The 24,774-nt window shown below is 41.0% G+C and overlaps 1 protein-coding gene across 1 annotated transcript in view; it reads left to right on the forward strand.

Annotated features, from left to right (window-relative positions):
* map3k15 (mitogen-activated protein kinase kinase kinase 15) overlaps positions 1-24,774 on the forward strand; it is a 160,181-nt gene that overhangs the window by 102,498 nt on the left and 32,909 nt on the right. Inside the window, exons 16-20 of the mRNA XM_063051041.1 lie at positions 4,397-4,533; positions 5,215-5,320; positions 16,485-16,642; positions 17,880-18,063; positions 19,225-19,402. Of these exons, the coding sequence (XP_062907111.1) occupies positions 4,397-4,533; positions 5,215-5,320; positions 16,485-16,642; positions 17,880-18,063; positions 19,225-19,402 (763 nt within the window). The remainder of the gene's footprint in view (positions 1-4,396; positions 4,534-5,214; positions 5,321-16,484; positions 16,643-17,879; positions 18,064-19,224; positions 19,403-24,774) is intronic.

Genomic DNA, 24,774 nt, shown 5'->3' on the forward strand with positions numbered 1-24,774 from the left:
CAATTCAATAAAATAGACCTTCTGGCCATTAAAGTAAGAAATGCAATCATTCTTCGTGATGAAGAGGTTAAATTATTTAAATCTATCATTGGTAGTCCAAAAATAGCAGTTTGAAATAGCAGTTCATCAAGTTTGAAAAAACTTGGAGGCCATTCATTCAGCATTTTCACTTAATGTAATATCTTTATTTCCAAACCTATTCTATTTCTCTGTATTGTTGTTGGAGGGGAATGGAGTCGTTGGCACTGAGGTTTTCTTCTTTTTCATTTTTAAGTTCTTAGATTTGCCCAAGTCTTTTAGTTTAGTTGATTAATTTTGTCTTTCTTTTGGGTTGGGGTTTTCTTTTTGGTTTTGGTTTTTTTTTTTCTTTTTCATGTTTTTTTTTTAGTTTTTTTTTATCTGTTTTATCTGTTGTTAGTTTTACATGATTGGGAGCTTTGTCAAATTTCAATATTGGACTTTACAATTACTGTTTGTAAGTGTAACAATTTATCTCCTATTATTTGTATCATTGCTATGTTTTGTTTATATATTCTAAAATTAATAAAGAGATTGAAAAAGAAAGAAAGAAAGAGTGGTCATATTCTGCATGGAGGTCAGTGACCAGTGGTGTGTCTCAGGGATCTGTTCTGGGACCCTTACTCTTTGTGATTTTTATAAATGACCTGGATGAGGAAATGGAGGGATGGGTTACTATGTTTGCTGATGACACAAAGGTAGGAGGTGTTGTGGATAGTGTGGACGACTGTCAGAAGTTACAGTGGGACATCGATAGGATGCAAAACTGGGCTGAGAAATAGCAGATGGAGTTCAACCCAGATAAGTGTCAGGTGGTTCATTTTGGTAGGTCAAAAATGATGGCAGAATATAGTATTAATGGTAAGACTCTTGGCAGTGTGGAGGATCAGAGGGATCTTGGGGTCCCGGTACATAGGACGCTCAAAGCAGCTGCGCAGGTTGACGCTGTGGTTAAGAAGGTGTACGGTGTATTGGCTTTCATTAATCATGGAATTGAATTTAGGAGCTGAGAGGTAATGTTGCAGCTATATAGGACCCTGGTCAGACTCCACTTGGAGTACTGTGCTCAGTTCTGGTCGCCTCACTACAGGAAGGATGTGGAAACTGTAGAAAGTGTGCAGAGGAGATTTACAAAGATGTTGCCTGGATTGGGGAGCATTCCATATGAAAACAGGTTGAGTGAACTCGGCCTTTCTTGAGGCATTGATCGTGCGGATAGTCAGAGGCTTTTTCCCAGGGCTGAAATAGTTGCCACAAGAGGGCACTGGTTTAAGGTGCTGGGGAGTAGGTACAGAGGTGATGTCAGGGGTAAGTTTTTTACTCAGAAAGTGGTGAGTGCGTGGAGTGGGCTGCTGGCAACGGTGATGGAGCCGGATTTGATAGGGTCTTTTAAGAGACTTTTGGATAGGTACATGGAGCTTAGAAAAATAGGGGGCTAAGGGGAAGTCTAGTAATTTCTAAGGTAGGGACATGCTCGGCACAACTTTGTGGACAGAAAAGCCTGTATTGTGCTATAGGTTTTCTATGTTTAACTTAACGGATTGCTTTATTTCTCACTGTACATTGAAACATACGGTGAAGTGCATTGTTTGCATCAAATCATATCAGTGCTGGGAAGCCCACTGGTGTTGCCATGCTTCCAGTGCCAACGTAATACGTCAAACCTCATTAATCCCAGCCATACATCTTTGGAATGTGGGAGGAAACTGGAGCATCTGGAGGAAACCCATGCAGCCACAGGATAGTGTGTAAACTCCTTTCAGACAGCAGCAGGGATCGAACCCTGATCTTACTGCTGGTGCTGATAAGTGTTGCACTGACCGTGTTGCTACCATGCTCCACTTTGACTGCATTCAGATAGTGAGATCCAGAACATAACCTCAGGCCATCCCCAAGTTCCAAACACTTGGGGTCTGGAGACCCCAGCGCATGGACTAGCTACCAAAATAAGTTCAAAAATCCAACGTACATTCATACGTTCATTCCAATAAACCGCAGAACTAGTTTACTCCACTTTTGGTAATTCTTCCTACCAACTAGCAGGCTCATTTACTGTATTTATTTATCTATTGAGATACAGCACTGAATAGGTCCTTCCGGCCTTTCGAGCCATGGCGCCCAGCAATCCCCTGATTTAATCTGAGCCTAATCACAGGACAATTTACAAGGGCCAGTTCATCTACCAACCAGTATGTCTTTGGACTGTGGGAGGAACCAGAGCACCTTGAGGAAACCCATGCGTTCACAGGGAGAATGTCCAAACTCCTTAAAGGCAGCAGCAGGAATTGAACACTACAAAGTGTTGTGCTAACCACTGCACACTGTGTTTTTGATGCCGTTTATTGGCAGTGGTATGTTTACTCTGTTGAGTGGTTTTTAATGTTTTTTGACATATGACGTCTGTGAGAACAGAACCCATTCATTATCTTGCGGTGGCCCGCGTTCCTTGTCTGAGAAAGATTTTTCATTGTGCCTGTACCCACTCTTTAAATCTGCGCCCTCTAGTGTTCACCCTTTTCACCACTGGAAAATGCTTTTTCACACTGTCTGGACATTTGATGATTTTGGGCATGTTTGTCAAACTATCTGTCAATCTGCCAATCTTTTCTTCTCGGTGGAGAAAACCTTTTCTTTTCTGTAGGCACTGTCCCTCAGACCATTCCAGCAAGTTGATCTGTACCCTCTCCAAGCCTTTGCATCTTTCCTGAAGTGCAGTAACCAGACATGGAACTAATAAAACACAAAATGCAGGAATTAATTCAGCAGCTCAGGCAGCACTCAGAGAGTAAAATAATGTTTTACATCAGAATCTGATAACCAGATGCAGTACTCTTCTTGTAACCAATGCTTCACAGGAGCTCAACACTTTTATTCTCTAAGGCTGCATATATAAAACCTGTGATCTTGTATGTTTTCTTTCGATCTATTTTTCAGTCTGTCCTGCTGCCTCCAAATATCTGTGCACAAGAATGCTGTGTTCCTGAAGACCTTTCAGAATTATAATTTGCATGTTATCTTCACTTTTTCTTCTTACCAAAATGGACACCCTTCACTTGTCTCTGTTAAATTGCACTTGCCTTGTGTTCCACGCCATTCCACCAGGTTTCTAACAGCCACTCGAAGCCTGTCACTGCTACCCTCTCTCCTTTCCTTGTAAATCTCCTTCTCTCACCTTGTATCTATGCCCTCAAGTATTTGGTATTTCCTTCTCCGGACCTGTCTATGCTTCTCATAATTTTATATACTTTTATCTGATTGCACCCCTGCCACTTCGGTTGCACAGAAAATAAAATCCAAGTTTGTTCAATATCATCTTATAGCTAACATTGTGACCCAGAGAAACTCTGGAGAAATCATGTAACTAGTGATTTGTTAGAAACTGTAATCTGCCATTGTGTGGAATGTCTTAGGTACTGAAGTTGGAGACACCAAAGGACGACTTGACTAAAAAGAATGTAGCAGAGGGATACGTTGAGAGTGTTAGAAAGGGTTAATTTGCCTGTTTCTATGCTGTTTGTGCCGGGGCAGTAAACTATTTGTTAGCTTGATTTTGGATTGATTGGAGGGCCATCTGTAAACTGACCCACAGAATAAGAGGATGAGCAAAAGTTAAACACTGTATCTAGTAGAAATAAGAACAGAAGGAGCTGGAAACACTCTGCAGGCTAGAGCTCAACAAGAGAAGGAATTTAGGCGATGATCTGTAATCAACGCAGGATAAATCCAAGGTGGTTGGATGAACACATGAGAATATACAATGTATAGAGACACAAGACTGCAGGTGCTGGAATGTGGGGCAACAAAAACAAGACATAGGTGAACTCAGCTGGTTAGGCAACATCTGTGGAAGGAAATGAACAGTCGATGTTTCAGGTTGCGACCCACTAGAGTAGACAAAGATGGAATTGTCAGTCGGCCATTTCCCTCCCTGAATACCCAGTTCTTTTAGCATCTCGTCTGGAAAAATATACACGTCCATTCTGCAGTATTCTGTTAGGGGCATAATTATAGCTGGTTCTGATGGAACTGGAATTCACAACGTGCTGAAGAAGGAGCACCATTTTCTGAATTTCAGAACAGATTGACAGGGAGATTCTGCAATGCCACCTTCTTTCCACAGCACACAGGATGTAACATTGCCTTAAGAATGAGGATACAATTAATGACTATCAGCATTAAGGTGCTTGATCTTGATTTCTAGTTACAAGGCCATGTAAATACAGATTTGGAGGTGGATGGTGATTGTCTAGATAAAATGTATCATGCCAATTAGTAAAAAAAAATCAGGATACAGTCTTAATTGTGCATTAGAGATAATGAGCTGTGTTGAAGTGTTTAGTTTAATATTGTTCATAGCATACGTCTTTTTTCTTTACAGGGAGCCTTTCTGCACTCCTCAAATCAAAGTGGGGTCCCTTGAAAGATAATGTATCCACCATTGTGTTTTACACCAGACAGATACTGGAGGGTCTAAGCTATCTTCATGAGAACCAGATTGTGCATCGAGACATTAAGGTGACTGGTTTGAATTGGCTTGTGATCTGTCTGAGCTTATATTAGATTGACAAGATGATGCTCAAGTAAAATACATTAAATAGAAAAAAGATGGTTTATTGGGAATTTTATAATCTGCTTTACCAAAATTGTCCTTCAGTGTAGCAGATGCCACTGTGGAAGTAGTTTAGAGGCAACTGATAATATATGTACTGTATTCTCAAAATGGCATCACCATTCCAGCTGTGTTAAAAAGAGAATGTTACCCTGTATAAAGTCTTTCTCTGCAGATACAATATTTAGTTACATTTCTGCAATTGATCTATATTGATTGCATACAAAGGTTAATTAGTTGCTGGTTTTAGGAGAATTCAGGAACTCAGCCTCAAGCACATGTATTATGGGATAATTAAAGTTTCAAGGCTCAGATAAATGTTTAGTTAAGGATTCAGAGGAAATGGAGTAAAGCCAATAAATGTGTTTGAGGTGCAGAACAACCATCGCTTGATTCAACAGTAGAGACACATTGCAGAACGGAACCACACTCCTCCTCATGTCTATAGCCGTAATAATAAATATTGTCAACTATTAGTTTTCTGCAGAATTTTGCTAAAAATAATTTCCTTTTGGCTAGTATATTGGTTACCTGGACTAATTTTCTTACAATTATTTTTAATCCTGTGAAGATCTTTGTACTTACAGGGAGATAATGTTCTTGTAAACACATACAGTGGTGTGGTGAAGATTTCAGACTTTGGAACATCGAAGCGATTGGCAGAAGTGAACCCTTGTACTGAAACGTTTACTGGTAAGGACCAAAAGACTGAAATTGTTTGGTCACGACACTGGAGAGAGCCGGTATTGGGTTTATTGCCTCCTGGATGTGCTGGTTTCTTACTTTGTAAGAAGTTTCTCACATTGCATTACAGCATAGAATCATGCCATTCAGCTCATTAGAATTGATCCCAGTGGAATCACATCACTTATATGTTCCCACCCATTCTCATTGTGCTTTACACTGGGATGATTTACAGTAGACAATAGACAATAGGTGCAAGAGTAGGCCATTCAGCCCTTCGAGCCAGCACCACCATTCACTGTGATCATGGCTGATCATCCATAATCAGTACCCTTTTCCTGCCTTCTCCCCATATCCCTTCACTCCGCTATCTTTAAGAGCTCTATCTAACTCTCTTTTGAAAGAACCCAGAGAACTGGCCTCCACTGCCCTCTGAGGCAGAGCATTCCACAGAACCACAACCCTCTGTGTGAAAAAGTTTTTCCTCAACTCCGTTCTAAATTGTCTTAAACTGTGGCCTCTGGTTCTGGACTCCCCCATCAGGAACATGTTTCCTGCCTCTAGCGTGTCCAATCCCTTAATAATCTTGTGTTTCAATCAGGAACATCTAAAACTGTAACAAACTTCTGTAGATGTGTAGTGGAGAGTATATTGACTGGCTGCATCACGGCCTGATACAGAAACACCAATATCTTTGAACAGAAAATCCTAGAAGAAGAAGTGGATTTGGCCCAATACACCATGAGTAAAGCCCTCCCAACTATTGAGCATATCTACAAGAAGCACTGTCATAGGAAAGCAGCATCCCTCATCAGAGATCCCCACCACCCAGGTCATGCTCTCTTCTTGCTGCTGCCATCAGGCAGAAGGTACAAGAGTCTCAGAACGTGCACCACCAGGTTCAAGAACGGTTACTACCCCTTAGCCATCAGGCTCATGAATAAAAAAGGGATAACTACACTCACTTGCCCCATCATTGAAATGTTCCCACAACCAATTAATTAACTTTCAAGGGCTCTTCATCTCACGTTCTCAATATTTATTACTATTTATTTATATTTGCACTTGCACAATCTGTGGTCTGCTGGAATCTGGTTGATCTTTCATTGATCGTGCTATAGTTACCGTTCTATAGAATTGTTGAATATGCCCACAAGAAAAGTAACCTCAGGCTTATATATGGTGACATGTATATGTACTTTGAGAATAAGATTTACTTTGAACTTTGAATGTGGGAGGGAACCAGACGATGGCTACAGAAAAAAGAGGTACAGTAAATCCCACACAGGTCCGCATTGAAGCTGGTTTGCTGGAGCTATAAGCCAGCAGCACTCTGTGCAGTGCCACCCCTGCTTCTGAAATTCCAGTGTTCAAGGAGCGGATGAGTAATTCTCACCATTTCCCATACATGGGGAAGCTATAGATCACTTCAACATTTGTCCAGCGTAAACATTTCTGCACTGTGCAGACTTGGGTTCTGTTCAGGAAGTTAATAAAGACGCCAAGTGACAACTATTTTATTTATTTAATAGAACAAAACAATTAAAATAACTGGGCCCAGAACACACACACTCTTATGACTCAACCATTCCTTTTATTTTACTTGTGCACAAGGGGAATAGCATGTCCCCTGTCACCCACACTGTCTTGAAGTCGGAACAGAAATTTGCTATTTTTCTACAGGATTGGCCTCTCACTTACAGATATTAATCATTGTAAATTTTATATGTTTGAATTCCTTACTTGCAAGATCAATCATCATTCACAGTAGAGGCATTAAGGTCAATCGAAACTTCGAGCAAACAGGCGATGATATTTTGAAGTTAGTACAGACAATAAAACGTTAGTTGTTGGATATGTTTTCCATCCTTCCGTTATTCTTATCTTGTCTGTTTCTGGCACCCCCTATTGTGTAAAGGGATGCGATGTTTCAGAAAGACCTTTCTGGAGAAGTCTCACTAGAAAGGCCTCAGCTATCTGGCTTGAATACACACTGTTTCAGTCACCCCCACCTGTCTTGATTGAGCAGAGGGGGCTCTGGCAATCTCACTTGAAGGATCTCGCTTGTCTACAACTGCCCCAAGCTATCCTTGCTTTATTGCAACTTTCACACTCCATCCGCTTTGTCCAGTACAGGACATCATAAATCTTACTGAATTTCAGTAACACAGAGTCTCTGAAAGTCCGTAACAGTTCCATCAGGGACAGTTGACTGTTGGTATCAGGGATATATGTGCAACACTCCTGTCTAATGAGTACCACCTCTTTTAGACAACAGAATTTCTAGTGCTAATTGATTTGGAGGTGGGGGTGGGTGGGGGAACTGTGTGGATTGCTGGCAATGTCAGTGATGAACAAGAAAAAATCTGCAGATGCTGGAAGTCCGAGCAACACACACAAAATGCTAGAGGAACTCAGCGAGCCAGGCAGCATCTATGGAAAAGAGTATAGCTGACGTTTTGGGTCAAAACATATCATGTTGACGGCCTGGCTCGTCATGTAGTGCTAAAGCTGTGTTGGTAGCCAGTTTCTGCAGCGGTGCTGAGGCCATGTTAATGCTTTCATTAGCTTGTCTGGCAGGTTCCCAGAACAGGAATATAAAATCTAGAAACACTCAGCCTCTGTAGCCCCACTCAGTTGGATATAGAAAGAGTGTGACCAGGTGGAACATCTATGGTACCATGTAGGCCAGATAATAATTGCTCTATGGCTTTGATTCAGGGCAATGATCTACTCCTGACAGCCTGCTGGTCACACACCCAGTAAGTGCCATTAACATTATTCGGAGGGTCACCATTAGTTCAGACATTGCACATACTGTTTACCTAAGTGTAGTTCCATCTCTAGATAGTTATAATGACATAGTGTGGCCCTATCCCCAAGAAATAGCCTTGGAGCAGGAGTTTTATGCAATTGTTGTAAGTAGATTGATGATATACCTCAAAATAATGTATCATTTCTTAATGCATGCATTACTAAATGACAATAAAAGAGGACTACGTGTCTTCATAATCATAAATAGATGCATTGTCAAGAGTCATTCCTATGGGTAGTGCAGTGCTGTGCTCCCTTACAATTCCACTTTCATTATCAAAGTAAGATGCAGAATCAAACTCACTACGATTCAGGTTTTATCAACACATTGGCAAGCCGCCTTCTGAGAGTGAAAGTATAGATACTCTCTAGAGCACAGCCGACAGCCTAACTGGTTAGTACACAAGGTGTGTTCATAACTAAGGTGAAGGAAAGTGTTAGGGGTATTAATGTTGTGAGATACTTCTGCATTTAAGTGAAAAATAGATGTCTAGATTACCCAAAACTTATAATGAATAATGATTACTTAACTTGCCAAATAGCAAAGATCAAGAATTTAGTCCATTAGTCCTTATCATCAACGTTCTTCTGGTTACCTGTTCCCTGGTCTGGTGGCACCACTGGTTTAATGTGCAAGGCGTGTATCCACGTGAGCTTTCTTTGCACCTTTAAAGTAGTTTATGAGGTCAGCAACACTTGGAATGGACTTTCCCAGCATAGCTCCAGATAGTTCTTTTCATCAGTAGGCTCTCAACAGTACCCAATCTCCTGACTGGTAGGTCTGACACTCTGCAGCCACCAGGTATCTGGTGAGCTTCAAGGACCTGTTGATGGGAACTTTTAAGAGCTTGTGTGAGTACTACAACATGTTTTCACTCAAAATAAGGATGTCTATGTTTAGTTAAAAAGGGAGAGATGACTGGCAAATGCATGGGACGTCCCAAATCTATCTCATGTGGAAATAGGACTGTTATGCAGTTTGCAGCACAGTGTATTGTAATGAGGGCCAGTGGAAGCACCTCTGGCCACGTTAGCTTGATCTTGTTACGCTATCTTTTAGCTGTCCCATAAGGTCGAGGGTGATAAGGGCAGGTGAAATGATAGTCATACACTACAGGACTTTAGTAAACTTTACTGATAAAGTGAGGACCATTATCACCTGAGGTTTTCTTTGGGATCGCAGACCTAGGGATAAATTCTCACAGTGGAAATTGTCAACAGTTATGACATCATTTCTCTGAATGGATTATCTTTTACCCCTGGAGATAATGGGCAAAATAAGTGCATAACTGCAACCCATACATTTAGATAACTGTATAAAGTCCATTTGGAGATGCAGAAATGAATTCCAGAGAAGGGCCCAGTAGAGGCCGATAACAGCAGTGTCTTTCAGGATCATGTCTTTGGCAAATCATACAGTTGCTGCTACTTTTCTGGCTGTGGTCAAAAATCTCTCATTTCCAATTATACTCATCATCCTTTACAGTCTTGCACATAGTGTACTTTAGTCCATAAAGCCTTTTTGACCTCTGATGCATCACACTACTACAGTTGCTGCCTTAGCAAAGGAGTCAGCTCATCTGTTCCTTCCAGTGACTTCATCCTCCCCGTTAGTGTGAGCCACATAGTTTATAACAACAATTACAGTAAGTAATTGAAAAGCCGGCTGGTGGTGTAGTGGTATCAGCACTGGACTTCAAGGCAGATGATCCTGAGTTCAAACCCAGCCGGGGTCCCAACCTGGGCAGCAGCAGTACCTGTGCGGAAGAAAGGCCTGGCAATCTACTTCTGTATCTTGCCATGAAAACCCTATGGTCCCTCCATCCTCATGGAGCAACAACAACGACTGAAAAGCATGGAAAGTTCATATTTACTTCACTGTGTTCTATCGGAGCTCCAATGAGCTGAGAAACTCACGTAGCTTCCATAATTGTCTGTTGTCATGTGCTACTTCGAAGGCATAATGATATTTACTGGTTACAAGGATGCAGACTCCTGATAGGGCAAAAGGGCTCAGCTGAGTTGAGCAAAGCAGGAAAGAAGGTAGCTGTGCTATCTCACCTGTTAAATGACATGCACACACCGCATTTCCACTAGGATTTTTCATTGAAGCTTTCTCCAGTATCAGATTAGGAGAAAAAGCTATCAAAGAAAAATTACATTAGGTGGCATTTTACAAAGGGCAGTATTAAAATCATATAAGTTACTAAATACAGTTCGAGACTGGATTATTTAAATTGTGTAGTCTACGTTGCAGGTAGCACTGAAGATGGAAACTGTTATCAAAGTTGCCTTTGCCTGAAGGCATTGTTGAGCCTAGTGGCCGGGATGTCCACAAACAAAACATACCCCTCTCAGACATCCCTGTGTTTTACCCCTACCGTGTTCACTGTCCCATTTCCATGTTCGTTCGATCAAAAAAACCATTTAGAATTTATTTCACATTTTGAATAGTATTCCCTAAACAACTACATTATTTAAAACAAAAATTACCAGTCACAAGTGGGTCAAATGAGCCAGATGTGTATAAAGCAGGTAATGTTAAGAGATAAGTTTTCAGTGAAATTTTAAACAGAAGTTAATCTGGTAAGATTAACCAAAATTTGGTCACGGTCAATTTGGTTAAATGTAAAACAAAGCAATACAAGTTAAAATAATATTCAAGTTGTATAGGACAGCTTTGCAATACCTTTAAAACAATGTACAATATTGCCCAGAGGCCATAGTGAAGCAGCCTGGAATGTCTACAAATATTGTCTCCATTCACTTAACGAGTTTAATCTTTTGATGTTGTAATTGCTTTTGGCAATATTGTAAAATACTCACAATTTTACTTAAGTCTTCTCATCTCACACAAGCAACCGTACATATTTTCCATTAATCTAGGTTGCAATTTACTTACAATAACATTAATTAAAATGGGCATCCCTACGTTTAAATCCAGGTACTTTTGTAAACATTTACACACAAGTTCTATGTATTCATTAGCATCCTTGTTTTTTGTACAATAGTGTATTTTATGCCGATCTACAGTGCAAAGGAAACATTTTCTTATGGCTCTTACTAGATGAGTTCAAGGTACATTGAAATCAACATTTTGCTCATCGCCTCTGTACTGACTGAGGGTAGCAGACACCAACGGAATCAACAAACTCATTTGTAAGGCCAGTGATGTTGTGGGGATGGAATTGGACTCTCTGACGGTGGTGTCTGAAAAGAGGATGCTGTCTAAGTTGCATGCCATCTTGGACAATGTCTCCCATCCACTACATAATGTACTGGGTGTGCACAGGAGTACATTCAGCCAGAGACTCATTCCACCAAGATGCAACACGGAGCGTCATAGGAAGTCATTCCTGCCTGTGGCCATCAAACTTTACAACTCCTCCCTTGGAGGGTCAGACACCCTGAGTCAATAGGCTGGTCCTGGACTTATTTCCTGGCATAATTTACATATTACTATTTAATTATTTATGATTTTATTACTATTTAATTATTTATGGTGCAACTCTAACGAAAACCAATTTCCCTCGGGATCAATAAAGTATGACTATGACTATGACCATGACTACTGTCCCTCCACCTCCCATCTCCCGAAGTGCTATTGGGATCCTCCATCTGTGGCAGGGCACTGGCTGATGCCAGCCTCGCCAAGTACTCAAAAGGTGACGCTTGGTGTGGGCCTTGTTGAAACCGTGCCTGGGGAAGACAGGGTTACAGCATCTAGTTCACCATCAGACTCTGGTGTTAATTGTTTATTTTCAAACACTGAGGTAGGCACTATTAACTTTACCTGATCTTTCTGTCTTTTCCTTCCTTAATTTTTGCTCACTTTCTCTGCTTTTTGCCAAGATTCACCTGACTGTTTTTAAATATCACATCTTCATTGAATAATCACAGGCCACGATACAGTCTTCTCACATTTTCTTTGCTCTAACAACACATCTGCAGAGCTTTACTTCATCCATTCCACCATACAATTACTTCTCAGCATACCTACTATTTTCTGGTCCATAACATAGAAACTTGCACACTATCGGAGTCCTTTAGAGGTCTAGGACACGGCACTTTCACGCACACACACAATCAGGGAACTCACATACAGTCACACACATACACACAAAATCAAGGCATATGGGCACACAGACACATTCACGCACACATACATTTCAGAATTCCTTTTAAACACACTTATCGAATTTTCCTGTGCCTTATGCGGGAATCCAACCCGAACCACGGCAACCTCATGCGGAACTCCAATCTGGACATGACAGCCTTGTGTGGGACTCTAGCCTGGACACGGCAACCTCGTGCAAGTCTCCAACCCAGACACGGCAACCTCCTGTGGGACTCCAGCCCAGACACACTGACTTCCTGTAGAACTCCAACCCAGACACGGCAACCTCGTGCAAGACTCCAACCTCATCTTTTGTTAAACGCTACAGCTTTCCTATTCCAGCGACTGAGGTGGCATACCTTGACTACTCCACATGGTGATATTTGCCTTCCTGCAGCAGACTCTGACTCAGTCTCCTACTCACATATGAGCAGCCTGGGATAGGGCTGATCGGATACCGGGGCTGAATTCCTTTGTCCCACATAACAAAGTCAAGGATTAGCCATCTCGGTGGAACCTCCAAGTAACTGTCATCGGCAATAGTAAAATAAAATAAAATAACTGGACCCAGAACACACACACTCTTACGACTCAACCATTCCTGTTATCTTACTTGTGCTCGTCACCCACACTGTTCTGTAGTCTGAACAGAATTTTTGTACAAAATTGGCTTATCAGTTATGGATTTTGATCAATGTAAATTGTACAGTGCATTTAAAAAGGTATTTAGCCCCATCATAAATGTTTAGTTCACATAAATGAGCATTACAACCAGGGATTTTCAATAATTTTTAACTGAGGATTTTTATTTGGGACTCACATCCTGCTTTTTTCACAGTAGAGCCCAAAATAAAACAGGAAATATTGTAAAGCATGAAAAACTAAAAATTCAAAACCTGGAATGTCAGCAGTTCCAAGTATTCATTTCCCTTTGCTCAGTACTGAGGTGAACCACCTCTCACAGCTATTACAGCCAGTAGTCTTTTTGGTTAAGTCTCTATTAGCTTTGCACAATGTGATGGAGCAAGATTTGCTCATTCATCTTTGCAAAATTGCTCAAGCTGTGCCGGGTCAGTTGGGGACCACTAGTTAGTTGCAGACACTGGCTTTTGCAGCTCACTCAGAAAGACAGCAACTTTGAGGTCTTACCAGAGATGTTCGATTGGGTTAAGGTCAGGACTCTTCCCGGGGCCACTCAAGGGCATCACTCCATAGTTGCTCTGGCAGTGTGCTTTGGGTCGTTGTCCTGCTGAAAGATGAACTTCCTCCCCAGTTTAAGCTTTCTGGTGGAGGCTGGCAGGTTTTTATCCAGGATCTCTGTATTTACCAGCATTCATCTTCCCATTAATCCTGACCTGATTTCTAGTCCCTGCTGATGAAAAGCATCCCCATGGCATAATGCTACCTCCACCATACTTTACAGAAGAGATGTTGTTACCCGGCTGGTGTGTAGTATTAGATTTACGCCACATGTACCGCTTAGTTTTAAGACCAAGAAGTTCCACCTTTGTCACATCCAACATCCGACCGCAAGACTAACTTCCACATTTTTACGATATCTTTTAGGTGATGTTTCATCTTTACGGACAAGGATATGCTTTTGTTTTAGCCAGCTCTCCTCCTTGCCACTCTCCCATAAATACCGTTTTTGTGCAAGGCCTTAGAGATTGTGGAGCCATGAACTTCATCTCCAGTTGCAGCTCACTCAGAGTGACTGTTAGCATCACAGTAGCCTAATAAATACCATTCTTTTCCAGCAACTAAGTTTATAGGGTAAGTCTGACCTAGGCAATGTGGCTGTGATTTCATAGTATATCCACTTTTTCACAATGGACTGCATTGAGCACCAAGGTCTGTTCAGTGCTTTTGAGAGGGTCCTGTACCCTGCCCAAATTTGTGCTTCTCTATGATAATTTCCCTGACTTCTCCTGAATGCTTTTTTGTTTTCTTTTCAGTTTGGTCTGTTGAAAACCTACCCTACCATTGAGAGAGAGAGGTTATTTATTCTTATGAACTCATTGAAAACAGGTGATCCTCCAATTTTCTACATTAAAAATTGGGTGAGTTGGTAGGGTAATATACACACCACACCCAAGAAAAGTTAGCTGAATAATTATAAAGGGGATGGATACCTCTTCAGCCTCACAATTTTGGTTTTAATTTTTAGTAAATTGTTGACAGGTTTTGAAATTTTTCTTTTGTTTTGTCATAATGCACAATGTTTTGTAGATTAGCTCAAAAATCCTACTTCAATATATTTTAAATTTCGAAAATGAGACAGCATAATGTGAAAGTAGTTGTGAGGGCTGAATATTTTTGAAACACACTGCACAAGTTTGAATTCCTTCCTCACAAGATCAATCACCGTTCACAACAGAGAGTCAATCGAAATTTCAAGTGAACATTTTGAAGTTAGTAAGGACAATAGAGGCTTAGTTGTTGGATGTTTTTCGCATCCTTCCGTTATTCTTATTTTGTCGATCTCCAGCAGCCCCTGTTGTGTAAAGGGATACTATGTTTTAGGAAGACCTTTCTAGAACCCCTTGTCTGGCTTGAGTACACATTGCCTCAGTCACCCCAGCCCATCTCATCCATTGTAAGCAGAGGTGTCCCATCAAGGATCTTACTTGACTACAACTGCCCAAAGCTATCCTTTTCTTGCCTTACCACAACTACCATACAAGGAATACGAAACATGATAAACATCTTTGAGATAAACCAATGTCTTTTCTGAGATTAATTCCAAAGTAAATATCAAATGTCGATTAACTGACCATCTTTCTAATTGTGGATGAACCTGCCTAAGATTGTTATGTTAGAGAGATTTTCCCCTTGTCTACATCATGGCCCTTTGTTCTCCAGTTCATCCCAGAAGAAATGCTTCAAAGATTAACCTGGAACAGTTAAAACAAAAGCAGGAATGCTAAAAACATTTCATTTACCTGTCCTTTTTAGAAAGGTTTATGTAGAAAAATACCTTTGAGCACAGGCCATGGTCTACATAAAATGTCTGCAAGGTCCTGCAGGAGAAAAACGGTGGTGAATCCTTTTGGGTGGTTTCCCTGTCAAAGACATTTGGCAGAATGCCTATTCACCACAACCCACAAGCTAGGCCTTTGTCTTGAGAGGGGCCATCCCTGTGAAAACCGCTGTGCACAGGCAGTGACTCATCTCTACTGCACACTATTCTTAGGTTGCTGTGGTGTGAATGAGTTATTATCCTGTTCCTGCCAGACGGTGGGCTTTTCCAGAAAGTCTTGGTTGTGATCTCTGTCAGGTTTGATTGTGAGCAATGGTGAAACATTGGATTCTGAGCTCTGAGGATGTTTCCAAGAATGCCACAAGTTACGCATCATCTGTTGCAAGATCATCAGTTTGGTGAAAAGATGGGGTTTGCTGTGCCCAAAATTTGCTGCTAATCCAGTGTAAGGGGATACTGACAATCAATAGCTGGAGACTGGCACATTCCAGGGTCCAGGAGTAGGTGCTGAAGAATTCACTGAAACTTGGTGCAGTGCCATGGAAGCTTTAAGGGAAGGACTGCACTATAGGGTTGTCCTGCCTCTTTGGGACGGAGCCCCTGTGTTAGACTCAGACTAATTGTAGATAGAATGTTTGGGAATTCAGCAATCAATTGTAAGTATGTGGTGGGTAATGATATGCTTGATAGACTGAATGAAACTGATGCAACTTCCTTTACTATATCACTGTGAATTTTATCGTAACGTATATCTTTGTATAAAAGTATAAAAGTTATCACAGTATAAAAGTTATACTGTGGCTCAAGAATGCCGAGGGAAGTAACAGTTACAAGACTTGTAAAACTGGCTGCTGCCTTGTCATTGCTATTTTATGCCATTGTTGAAAAGCAAAGTGTCTTCTTCCTTAGTAATTGGAGCTAAGAGTGTTTCTAAAATATATCTAATATATATGGAACATATATTCTGTTTAATTATCATCAGCATGCATTGTTCTATTTATTTGTTTTTATTTTCTCTTCTGCTTTTCTTAAACACAGAAATCAAGTACAATAATTTCCCCCCAGACTCTCGATCACTTTGGATTCATTATTTGGAAGGAATCTTCCCCCCTCCCCCTTAAAGAAGGCATCAGATTCTTCCTACTGCTGTCACTGTACCTCATTGTAGAATGGCTAATATGTGACAAAAGGGCTTCTGTGTCATCAACGGTGAAATTTTCCCATTCTTCAATGAGTTTCTTTGTCTAATTCAAACCATCTAGGCACATTACAATACATGGCTCCTGAGATCATGGACAAGGGTCCCCGAGGTTATGGTGCCCCAGCAGATATTTGGTCTCTGGGCTGTACTATCATTGAAATGGCAACTGGCAAACCACCCTTCTACGAATTGGGGGAGCCTCAAGTAGCTATGTTTAAGGTAAGGTTGCCACTGTGTCACCTTTTGCTGTTACAGAGTATACCTTTACTCCTGAAGGATTACACTCAAACTCTGATAATCTGGCACCATCGGGACTTTGGTGCTGGATGGATAGATGGTCCAGGTCATTGAATGTTAATCCTATTAATACTCCAATATGCTTTCATTTCGTTCCTTTGAAATATTACACTGCAGAGTAATATATATTTTCAATGAACCAAGTGAGTTTAAAGGGAGCAGTGCGAGTTTCAGCTGCGGTCACAAAACAACTCGAATTCCTGATACTTGTTGTTCCTGATGCTGAACTTGCATCAGAGCCATTCTCCAGAACATCAAACACACTTCAGAATAATGAGTGAGCCAAATGCCAAATGGTTGGGATTTCCAAATGATCAGATACTGGATTATCAGTTTTATTGTACAAGAATTCCTGTCTTAAGTATTAAAATGGAAAGAAAAATCTGGGTATAACATAGTGATAAACATGGGTGTGTTTCCATAGAATAAATTACAAAATAAAAGTGTTTTTGTTTCCATTGGCAGTTCAGTATTTTCTATATTCCTACATCTCCATCCTGTATGATCAGGGATCAACTTTGTTCACCATATACACTTACTTGATTAGGAATTTGCTTGCTGTGTTGGCATAACATGCAAAAAACAGCAACAACATTCAGTAGTTATAAAGAATAAAGAATTATATAAAAAAAATAAAGTCGGAGTTTAACGTACGGATGTGACAATAGACAATAGGTGCAGGAGTAGGCCATTCAGCCCTTCGAGCCAGCACCCACCATTCACTGTGATCATGGCTGATCATCCACAATCAGTACCCTTTTCCTGCCTTCTCCCCACATCCCTTCACTCCGCTATCTTTAAGAGCTCTATCTAACTCTTTCTTGAAAGAATCCAGAGAATTTGCCTCCAATTGGAATTTTATGTGGAATAAAATGTCCATAAATACATAAATGCCAGCATGTATTTACAATGTTAACAGCATTATAAAAGTGGATTAAAGTGTTTACAGTGCAGTGATTAAAGTAATAGAGGAATAGTTGATCAGATTAACAGTCTAGAGAAGAAACTTTTAAGAATGCGTGAAGTTTTTCTTTTAATAGCCCTATAGCACTTTCTAGAAAGGAATTTTTGATACAGATGGTGCGAATAATTGTTCCTGAATAGGGCACTTGTCTGTTTTGACGTTTCCCTGTTTATCTAAGATGGGTTTCTTCAACAGGTTGGGATGTTTAAAATACACCCTGAAATCCCAGAATCTATGCCAACAGATGCAAAGTCCTTTATTGTCCGCTGTTTCGAGCCTGATCCTTCCAAACGAGCCACCGCTGCAGAGCTGTTGAAGGATCCCTTCCTCAGGAAGACTAGTTGGGGAAAGAAGAATAAAGTTGCCTTCAAACAGACTGGTAAGTCTTGCAAATAATCAAAGATCCAATGCCATTACAAGAAGAGATAAGAACTGATTATATGATTAAATTAGGGAAGGATGAGTAGAAACAACTCAACAGAAAATTGCAAAGACAGAGAGCACACAGCCAATGGTAGGGACCTTAGCAGTATTGATATACTGAAGGATCTTGGGATCTAAGTCCATAGCTCCCTGAAAGTAGCTGTACAAGTTAAAAGGGTGGTAAAGAAAGTGAGTAGCCTGCGTGCTTATTAGTTAAGGCATTGAGTTCAGAAGCCAAGGAGTTATATTGTAGCTATATAAATCTCCAGTTAGGCCACTTCTGGCATATTGCATTACTCATAGTGCGAAGGATGTTGATGCTTTGGACAAGATGTAGGAGTGGCTTACCAGGATGCTGCCTGGATTGGAGGGTAGGCACTATGAGGAGAGTATGGTCAAACCTAAGTTGTCTTCTCTGGACCAGCAGAAAGGACACCAGATAGAAGTTCATGAGATTATGAGGTGGAATAGATAGACAGCTGGTATCTTTTCCTCAAGCTTGAAATGTCTGATACTCGAGTACAAGCATTTAGGATGAGAAGGGGAGATGTGGGAGCTACTTTTATTTTACACAGAATGGTGTGTGTCTGGAACGTGATACCGGAGATCATGTGAAGGTAGGTATGATAGTGGTATTTCAGAGGCTCATAAATATGCAGAGAATAGAGGGATATGGACATGCAGAGAGAAGGGATTATTAATTTGGTGTCACACACATCAAAGTTGCTGGTGAACGCAGCAGGCCAGGCAGCATCTCTAGGAAGAGGTGCAGTCGACGTTTCAGGCCGAGACCCTTCGTCAGGACTAACTGAAGGAAGAGTGAGTAAGGGATTTGGTGTCATTGGCTTAATCTGTGCAGCTGAACTATTCCAGTGCTTTACTATGGACTGTTCTAGAAGCAGTCCCTGAAATTGTGAGGCAGACTATCTGCTGAATGGGAGTGGATTCCAGTACCAGGTTTGGAACTTGTTGCTGTAATTACCGTTCTTCCTCAGTATTAATGGTCTCGAAGTTAAGCCTGATCCGGGTTAGCAAGCTGAGTGCTCGGAATCAGACTGAGGTTTAAAGGAAATGGTCAGCAGGAAGATGATTTGTTTCCTTATCCTTTGCTGTCTAGAGTCCAATCGAAACATCTCTCTTCCTATCCTGGGCCCGGGTGAAAACCAAGGCAACAGTGGCAGTGATCCTGGATCAACATCACCAGACTTTGACACAAAGCAGAACCCATTCTTTGAGAAAAATGAAAGAACGAATTCAGACAATCAGATCAGAGTTTCAGGGTCTCCTTTTCTGAGGTAAAATGCAAAACCAAACTTTACCAGTTTTGCTTATAAGTTCTATGCATGGACCTTCCAGTCTTCAATGCGGAGTGTCATTTAGCCAGAACGAAATGTTTGCCAGGTTTGCAGTCAGAAGATAGGACTGTAGTGCAAGGACCACATTACCCCAATACATTATCTTGTATGATCTTTTATAATATAACCATATAACCATATAACCATTACAGCACGGAAACAGGCCATCTCGGCCCTTCTAGTCTGTGCCGAACTCTTACTCTCACCTAGTCCCACCGACCTGCACTTGGCCTATAACCCTCCGTTCCTTTCCTGTCCATATAGCTGTCCAATTTAACTTTAAACGACAACATCGAACCTGCCTCAACCACTTCTGCTGGAAACTTGTTCCACACAGCTACCACTCTCTGAGTAAAGAAGTTCCCCCTCATGTTACCCCTAAACTTCTGCCCTGTAACTCTCAACTCATGTCCTCTTGTTTGAATCTCCCCCACTCTCAATGGAAAAAGCCTATCCACGTCAACTCTGTCTATCCTCCTCATAATTTTAAACACCTCTATCAAGTCCCCCCTTAATCTTCTACGCTCCAAAGGATAAAGACCTAACTTGTTCAACCTTTCTCTGTAACTTAGGAGATGAAACCCAGGCAACATTTTAGTAAACCTCCTCTGTACTCTCTCAATTTTATTGACATCTTTCCTATAATTCGGTGACCAGAACTGTACACAATACTCCAAATTTGGCCTTACCAATGCCCTATACAATTTCAACATTACATCCCAACTCCTATACTCAATGCTCTGATTAATAAATGCCAGCATACCAAAAGCTTTCTTCACCACCCTATCCACATGAGATTCCACCTTCAGGGAACTATTATCTTATTACCGTCCTCCAACTGTGTACATTGAAAGATAAATATTACAAAATATGCTTAGTAGATAAAATGGCATGAGACATCTTTTGGCACAGGACAAAATCTTAACTGAACCATAATGAGGAAATAAACGGCAAGAGGAAAAACATTGACATTTCTGGACTTCTACAACACTTAACTGAACCATAATGAACTGATCTTAACTGAACCATAATGAGGAAATAAACGGCAAGAGGAAAAACATTGACATTTCTAGACTTCTACAACACTAGTCCTTTCATTTCTTCCATTCTCACCATCATTGATGCAAACAGTTCTTCTAGGTGAAGTTCATAAAACCATAAGACATAGGGGCAGGATTAGGTGATTCAGCCCATCGAGTCTGCCGTGCCATTTCATCGTGACTGATCTATTTCCTTCTCAGCCTGAATCCCCCGTCTTCTCCCCACATCCCTTCATGCCCTGACTAATCTAGAATCTATCAACCTCTGCCTTGAATATACCCACTGACTTGCCACCCATGGTAACGAATTCTACAGGTTCATCACTCTCTAGCTTAAGAAATTCCTCCTCATCTCCATTCTAACAGGACGTCCGTCTATTCTAAGGCTATGTCCTTTAGTCTTAGACACCCCCACCACAAGAAGCATCCTCCCCATTTCCACTCTATCAAGACCTTTTGATGTTCAGTTCAATGTGATGCGCTCACACTTCTGCAGACCTAGTTTTCTGCATGTGATCTTTCTGCATTGGAGAAAGCAAATGTAGACAGGTTGATTGTTTTTGTGTTTTCTCCTGGGTGAAAAGAGCAACGGTTCACATTATATGCAAATTTCACAAATTGTGCAAGTGATTCAAGATCCCCTGTGCCAGATTGTAAATTCACATAAATCTTGGTTCCGAATAGAAAACTAAGAAAACAGACGAGATGTGCATTCGGTTGGGTCAATATAAGCAAAAAAAGAACAAACTGAGGGAGAAACTGGAGATGCAAAGCTGCAGATGTTGGAATCTGAAGCAACACATAAAGCACTGAAGGAACTTAATGGGTCAGTCAGCATCTACCGTGGGAAATAAGCAGTCAACGTTTTGGTTCGACATCCTGACAGACGAAGAGATTCAACCTGAGGCTTTAACTGTCCATTTCTCTCCATGCTGCCTGGCTCACTGAGTTGCTCCAGCACTTTGATTACTTTCTCAGTATCTGAAACCTCTTATGTCTCCGGATAACCTCAAGATAGAGCGCCCCTTCTACATTACGGAATTTACTTTCTTGAGGGAAAGAATACAGAAGTAGATGTGATAACGTTAAATGTATGAGGATCGCTGCAAAGATTCATAGCTGATTTCATATTTGCTGAAATGGAATCTATATCCTGTGGGTGAAGAGGTACTCAGGATTGCAAGTGTCTGGTGTACAACAAGAGGTCCTCTTCTGTATTATGTCCTGAAGTCTTCAGGACTGTATCAGCCAATAATGGTTCCAATACTGGTTAGATTTCCAAGATTCAGCCTGCTCTCTCATTGCACTAACACTGACCTGATCTCACCATGTTAAGGGATCGTGCCCTGCCCGTTTTACTAAAGGCTTGGTGGAGGAGGCTCACGTGGCCTGTGTCACTGGGTTTGCCTGTGATTGAGTAGAGAACCCTGAGTGTCACGTGTATTGCAGTTTCCCTTGTGCAAGCTGTCACCTCAGCCACTCACCAGCCAAAGCAAAAATAAATTACAGTGCGGTGGAATGCAATTAGATTGCAGGGGGATTTGTGTGCAGTTTCTATTGTGGAATCACAAGGGACTGTATGTCAATGTGTCATTCTCTTCATTCCTATCATAAATTAGTTTGTACCTATTATGTTATGCATGAGATACACTTACAGAGCTAAACATTTCCATTTGCTGTTTGCATTTATTTTAAGAGCCCAACATGAGTATTAAAAGTTCAGCTAAAAGTAGAAGACACTTTCATTCCAGGAAGATACAGAACTGCATTTTGCATTAGAAGAGACACTCAGAATGACTTCAGTTCAAGTCAACAAGTCAATTTATGTGTCGGAGGAGCCTGGTCTCTCGCTTCTATTTACCAGATGCCTGGGCATTATCTACTTCCAGCAGCGATTTCAGTTGCTGTTTTACTCATCCAGCCCATTCTCCTCTGAGGAATTAATATTGCTAATCGCTTTTACTATGTGATAGTAGCAAAATTACTCAAGTATTATTGTCCCAAATTTGGTTACTGAACCCAAACCTTCTTGAGGAGCTTACACAGATCAAAAGAATGCATAGAAGTAGTACATTGACCAAAATCTCAAAATACTTAGTACACATTATCTTGGCTTCTCCCTTCCTTCCCAGTCCTGATGAAGTCTTGGTCCAAAACATTGACTCTTTATTCCTTCAGACCATAAGATGTAGGAGCAGAATGAGACCATTTGGTCCATTGAGTCTGCTCCACCATTTCATCATGACTGATCTAATTTTCCCCTCAGCCCCAATCTCCTGCCTTCTCCTCATATCCCTTCATGCCCTGACCAATCAAGAATCTATCAATTCTGCCTTAAATATACATAAGGACTTGGCCTCCACAGCTGTATGTGGCAAATAATTCCACAGATTCTCTACCTTCTGGTCTTGGACTCTCCCACCATAGGAAACATCCTCTCTGCATCCAATCTATCAAGGCCTTTCACCATTCAATAGGTTTCAATGAGGTCAGCCCTCATTCTTTTGAATTCCAGTGAATACAGGCCCAGAGCCATCAGACCTCATATGACAAACCATTCAGTCATGGAATCATTTTCATGAACTTCCTTTGAACCCTCATGAAACCCTCTCTAGTTTCATACATCCTAAGATAAGGGGCCCAAACCTGCTCACAGTATTCCAAGTGAGGCCTCACCAGCGCTTTATAAAGTTACAACATTACATTCTTCATTTATATTCTAGTCCTCTTGAAATGAATGCTAACATTGCATTTGCCTTCCTCACCACAGACTCAACCTTGCAAATTAACCTTTAGGGAATCCTGTACAAGCACACCCAAGTCCTTTTGCATCTCAGTTTTTTGTATTTTCTCTCCATTTAGAAAATAGTCAACCCTTTCATTCTTTGCCATTTCTTTGCCCATTTTCCTACTCTATCCTAATCTATCTAAATCCTTCAGTAGCCTCTCTAATTTTTCAAAATTACATGCCCCTCCTCCTACCTTCATATTGCCTGCAAAATTTACAGCAAAGCCATCAATTCTGTCATTCAAATCATTGACATTTAACATAAAAAGAATCAGTCCCAACACAGATCCCTGTGGAACACCACTAGTCACCAGCAGCCAGTCAGAAAAGGATCCCTTTATTCCCACTCTTTGCTTCCTGCCAATCAGCCACTGCTTTATCGATGCTAGAATATTTCCTGTAATACCATGAGCTTGTAGCTTGTTAAGCAGCTTCATGTGTGGCACCTTTTCAAAGGCTTTCTGAAAATCCAGGTACACAACATCAAGTTGTCTATCCTGCTTGGTACTACTTCAAAGAATTCCAACGGATTTGTCAGACAAGATTTTCCCTTGACGAAACTATGCTGACTATGGCCTATTTTATCATGTGCCCCTTAGTACCCTGAGACTTCATCCTTAATAATCAACTCCAACATCTTCCCATCCACTGAGGTCAGACTAACTGGCCTGTAGATTCCTTTCTTCTGCCTCTCTCCCTTCTTGAAGAGTGGAGTGATATTTGCAGGTTTCCAGTCTTCTCGAACCATTTCAGAATCTAGTAATTCTGGAATGATCATCACTACTGCCTCCACAATCTCTTCAGCCACCTCTTTCAGAACCCTGGAGTGTACACCATCTGGTCCAGGTGACTTTTCTACCTTCAGAACTTTCAGTTTCCCAAGAACCTTCTCACTAGTTATGGTAACTTCACATACTTCATGACCCTTAACACCTGGAAATTCCACCATAGTGCTTGTGTCTTCCACAGTAAAGACTGATGCAAAATAATTATTCAGTTCATTTGCTCTTTCATTGTTCACTACCCCCCCCCCCCATTTACTACCTCTCCATAATTGTTTTCCAACCATCTGATATCCACTCTTGCCTTTCCTTTACACGTTACTTTTGGTATCCTCTTTAATATTATTGGCTAGCTTCCTTTCAAATTCCATCTCTACCTTAATGACTTTTTTAGTTGCCTTCTGTTGATTTTTAAAAGCTTCCCAATCCTCTAACTTCTCACTAATGTTTGCTCTATTATATGCCCTCTCTTTGGCTTTTATGTTGGCTTTGACCTCTCTCGTTAGCCATAGTTGTGTCATCTTTCCTTTAGAATACTTTGTCCTCTTTGGGATTTATATATCCTGTGCCTTCCAAATTACTCCCAGAAATTCCAGCCATTGCTGCTCTGTCGCAATCCCTGCCAGTGTTCTTTTCCAATCAATTCTGACCAACTCCTCTCTCATGTCTCTGTAATTCATTTTACTCCACTGTAATACTGAT

This window comes from Mobula hypostoma, chromosome 6 (genome assembly GCF_963921235.1).
Source record: "Mobula hypostoma chromosome 6, sMobHyp1.1, whole genome shotgun sequence".
Classification (NCBI taxonomy): Eukaryota; Metazoa; Chordata; class Chondrichthyes; order Myliobatiformes; family Myliobatidae; genus Mobula; species Mobula hypostoma.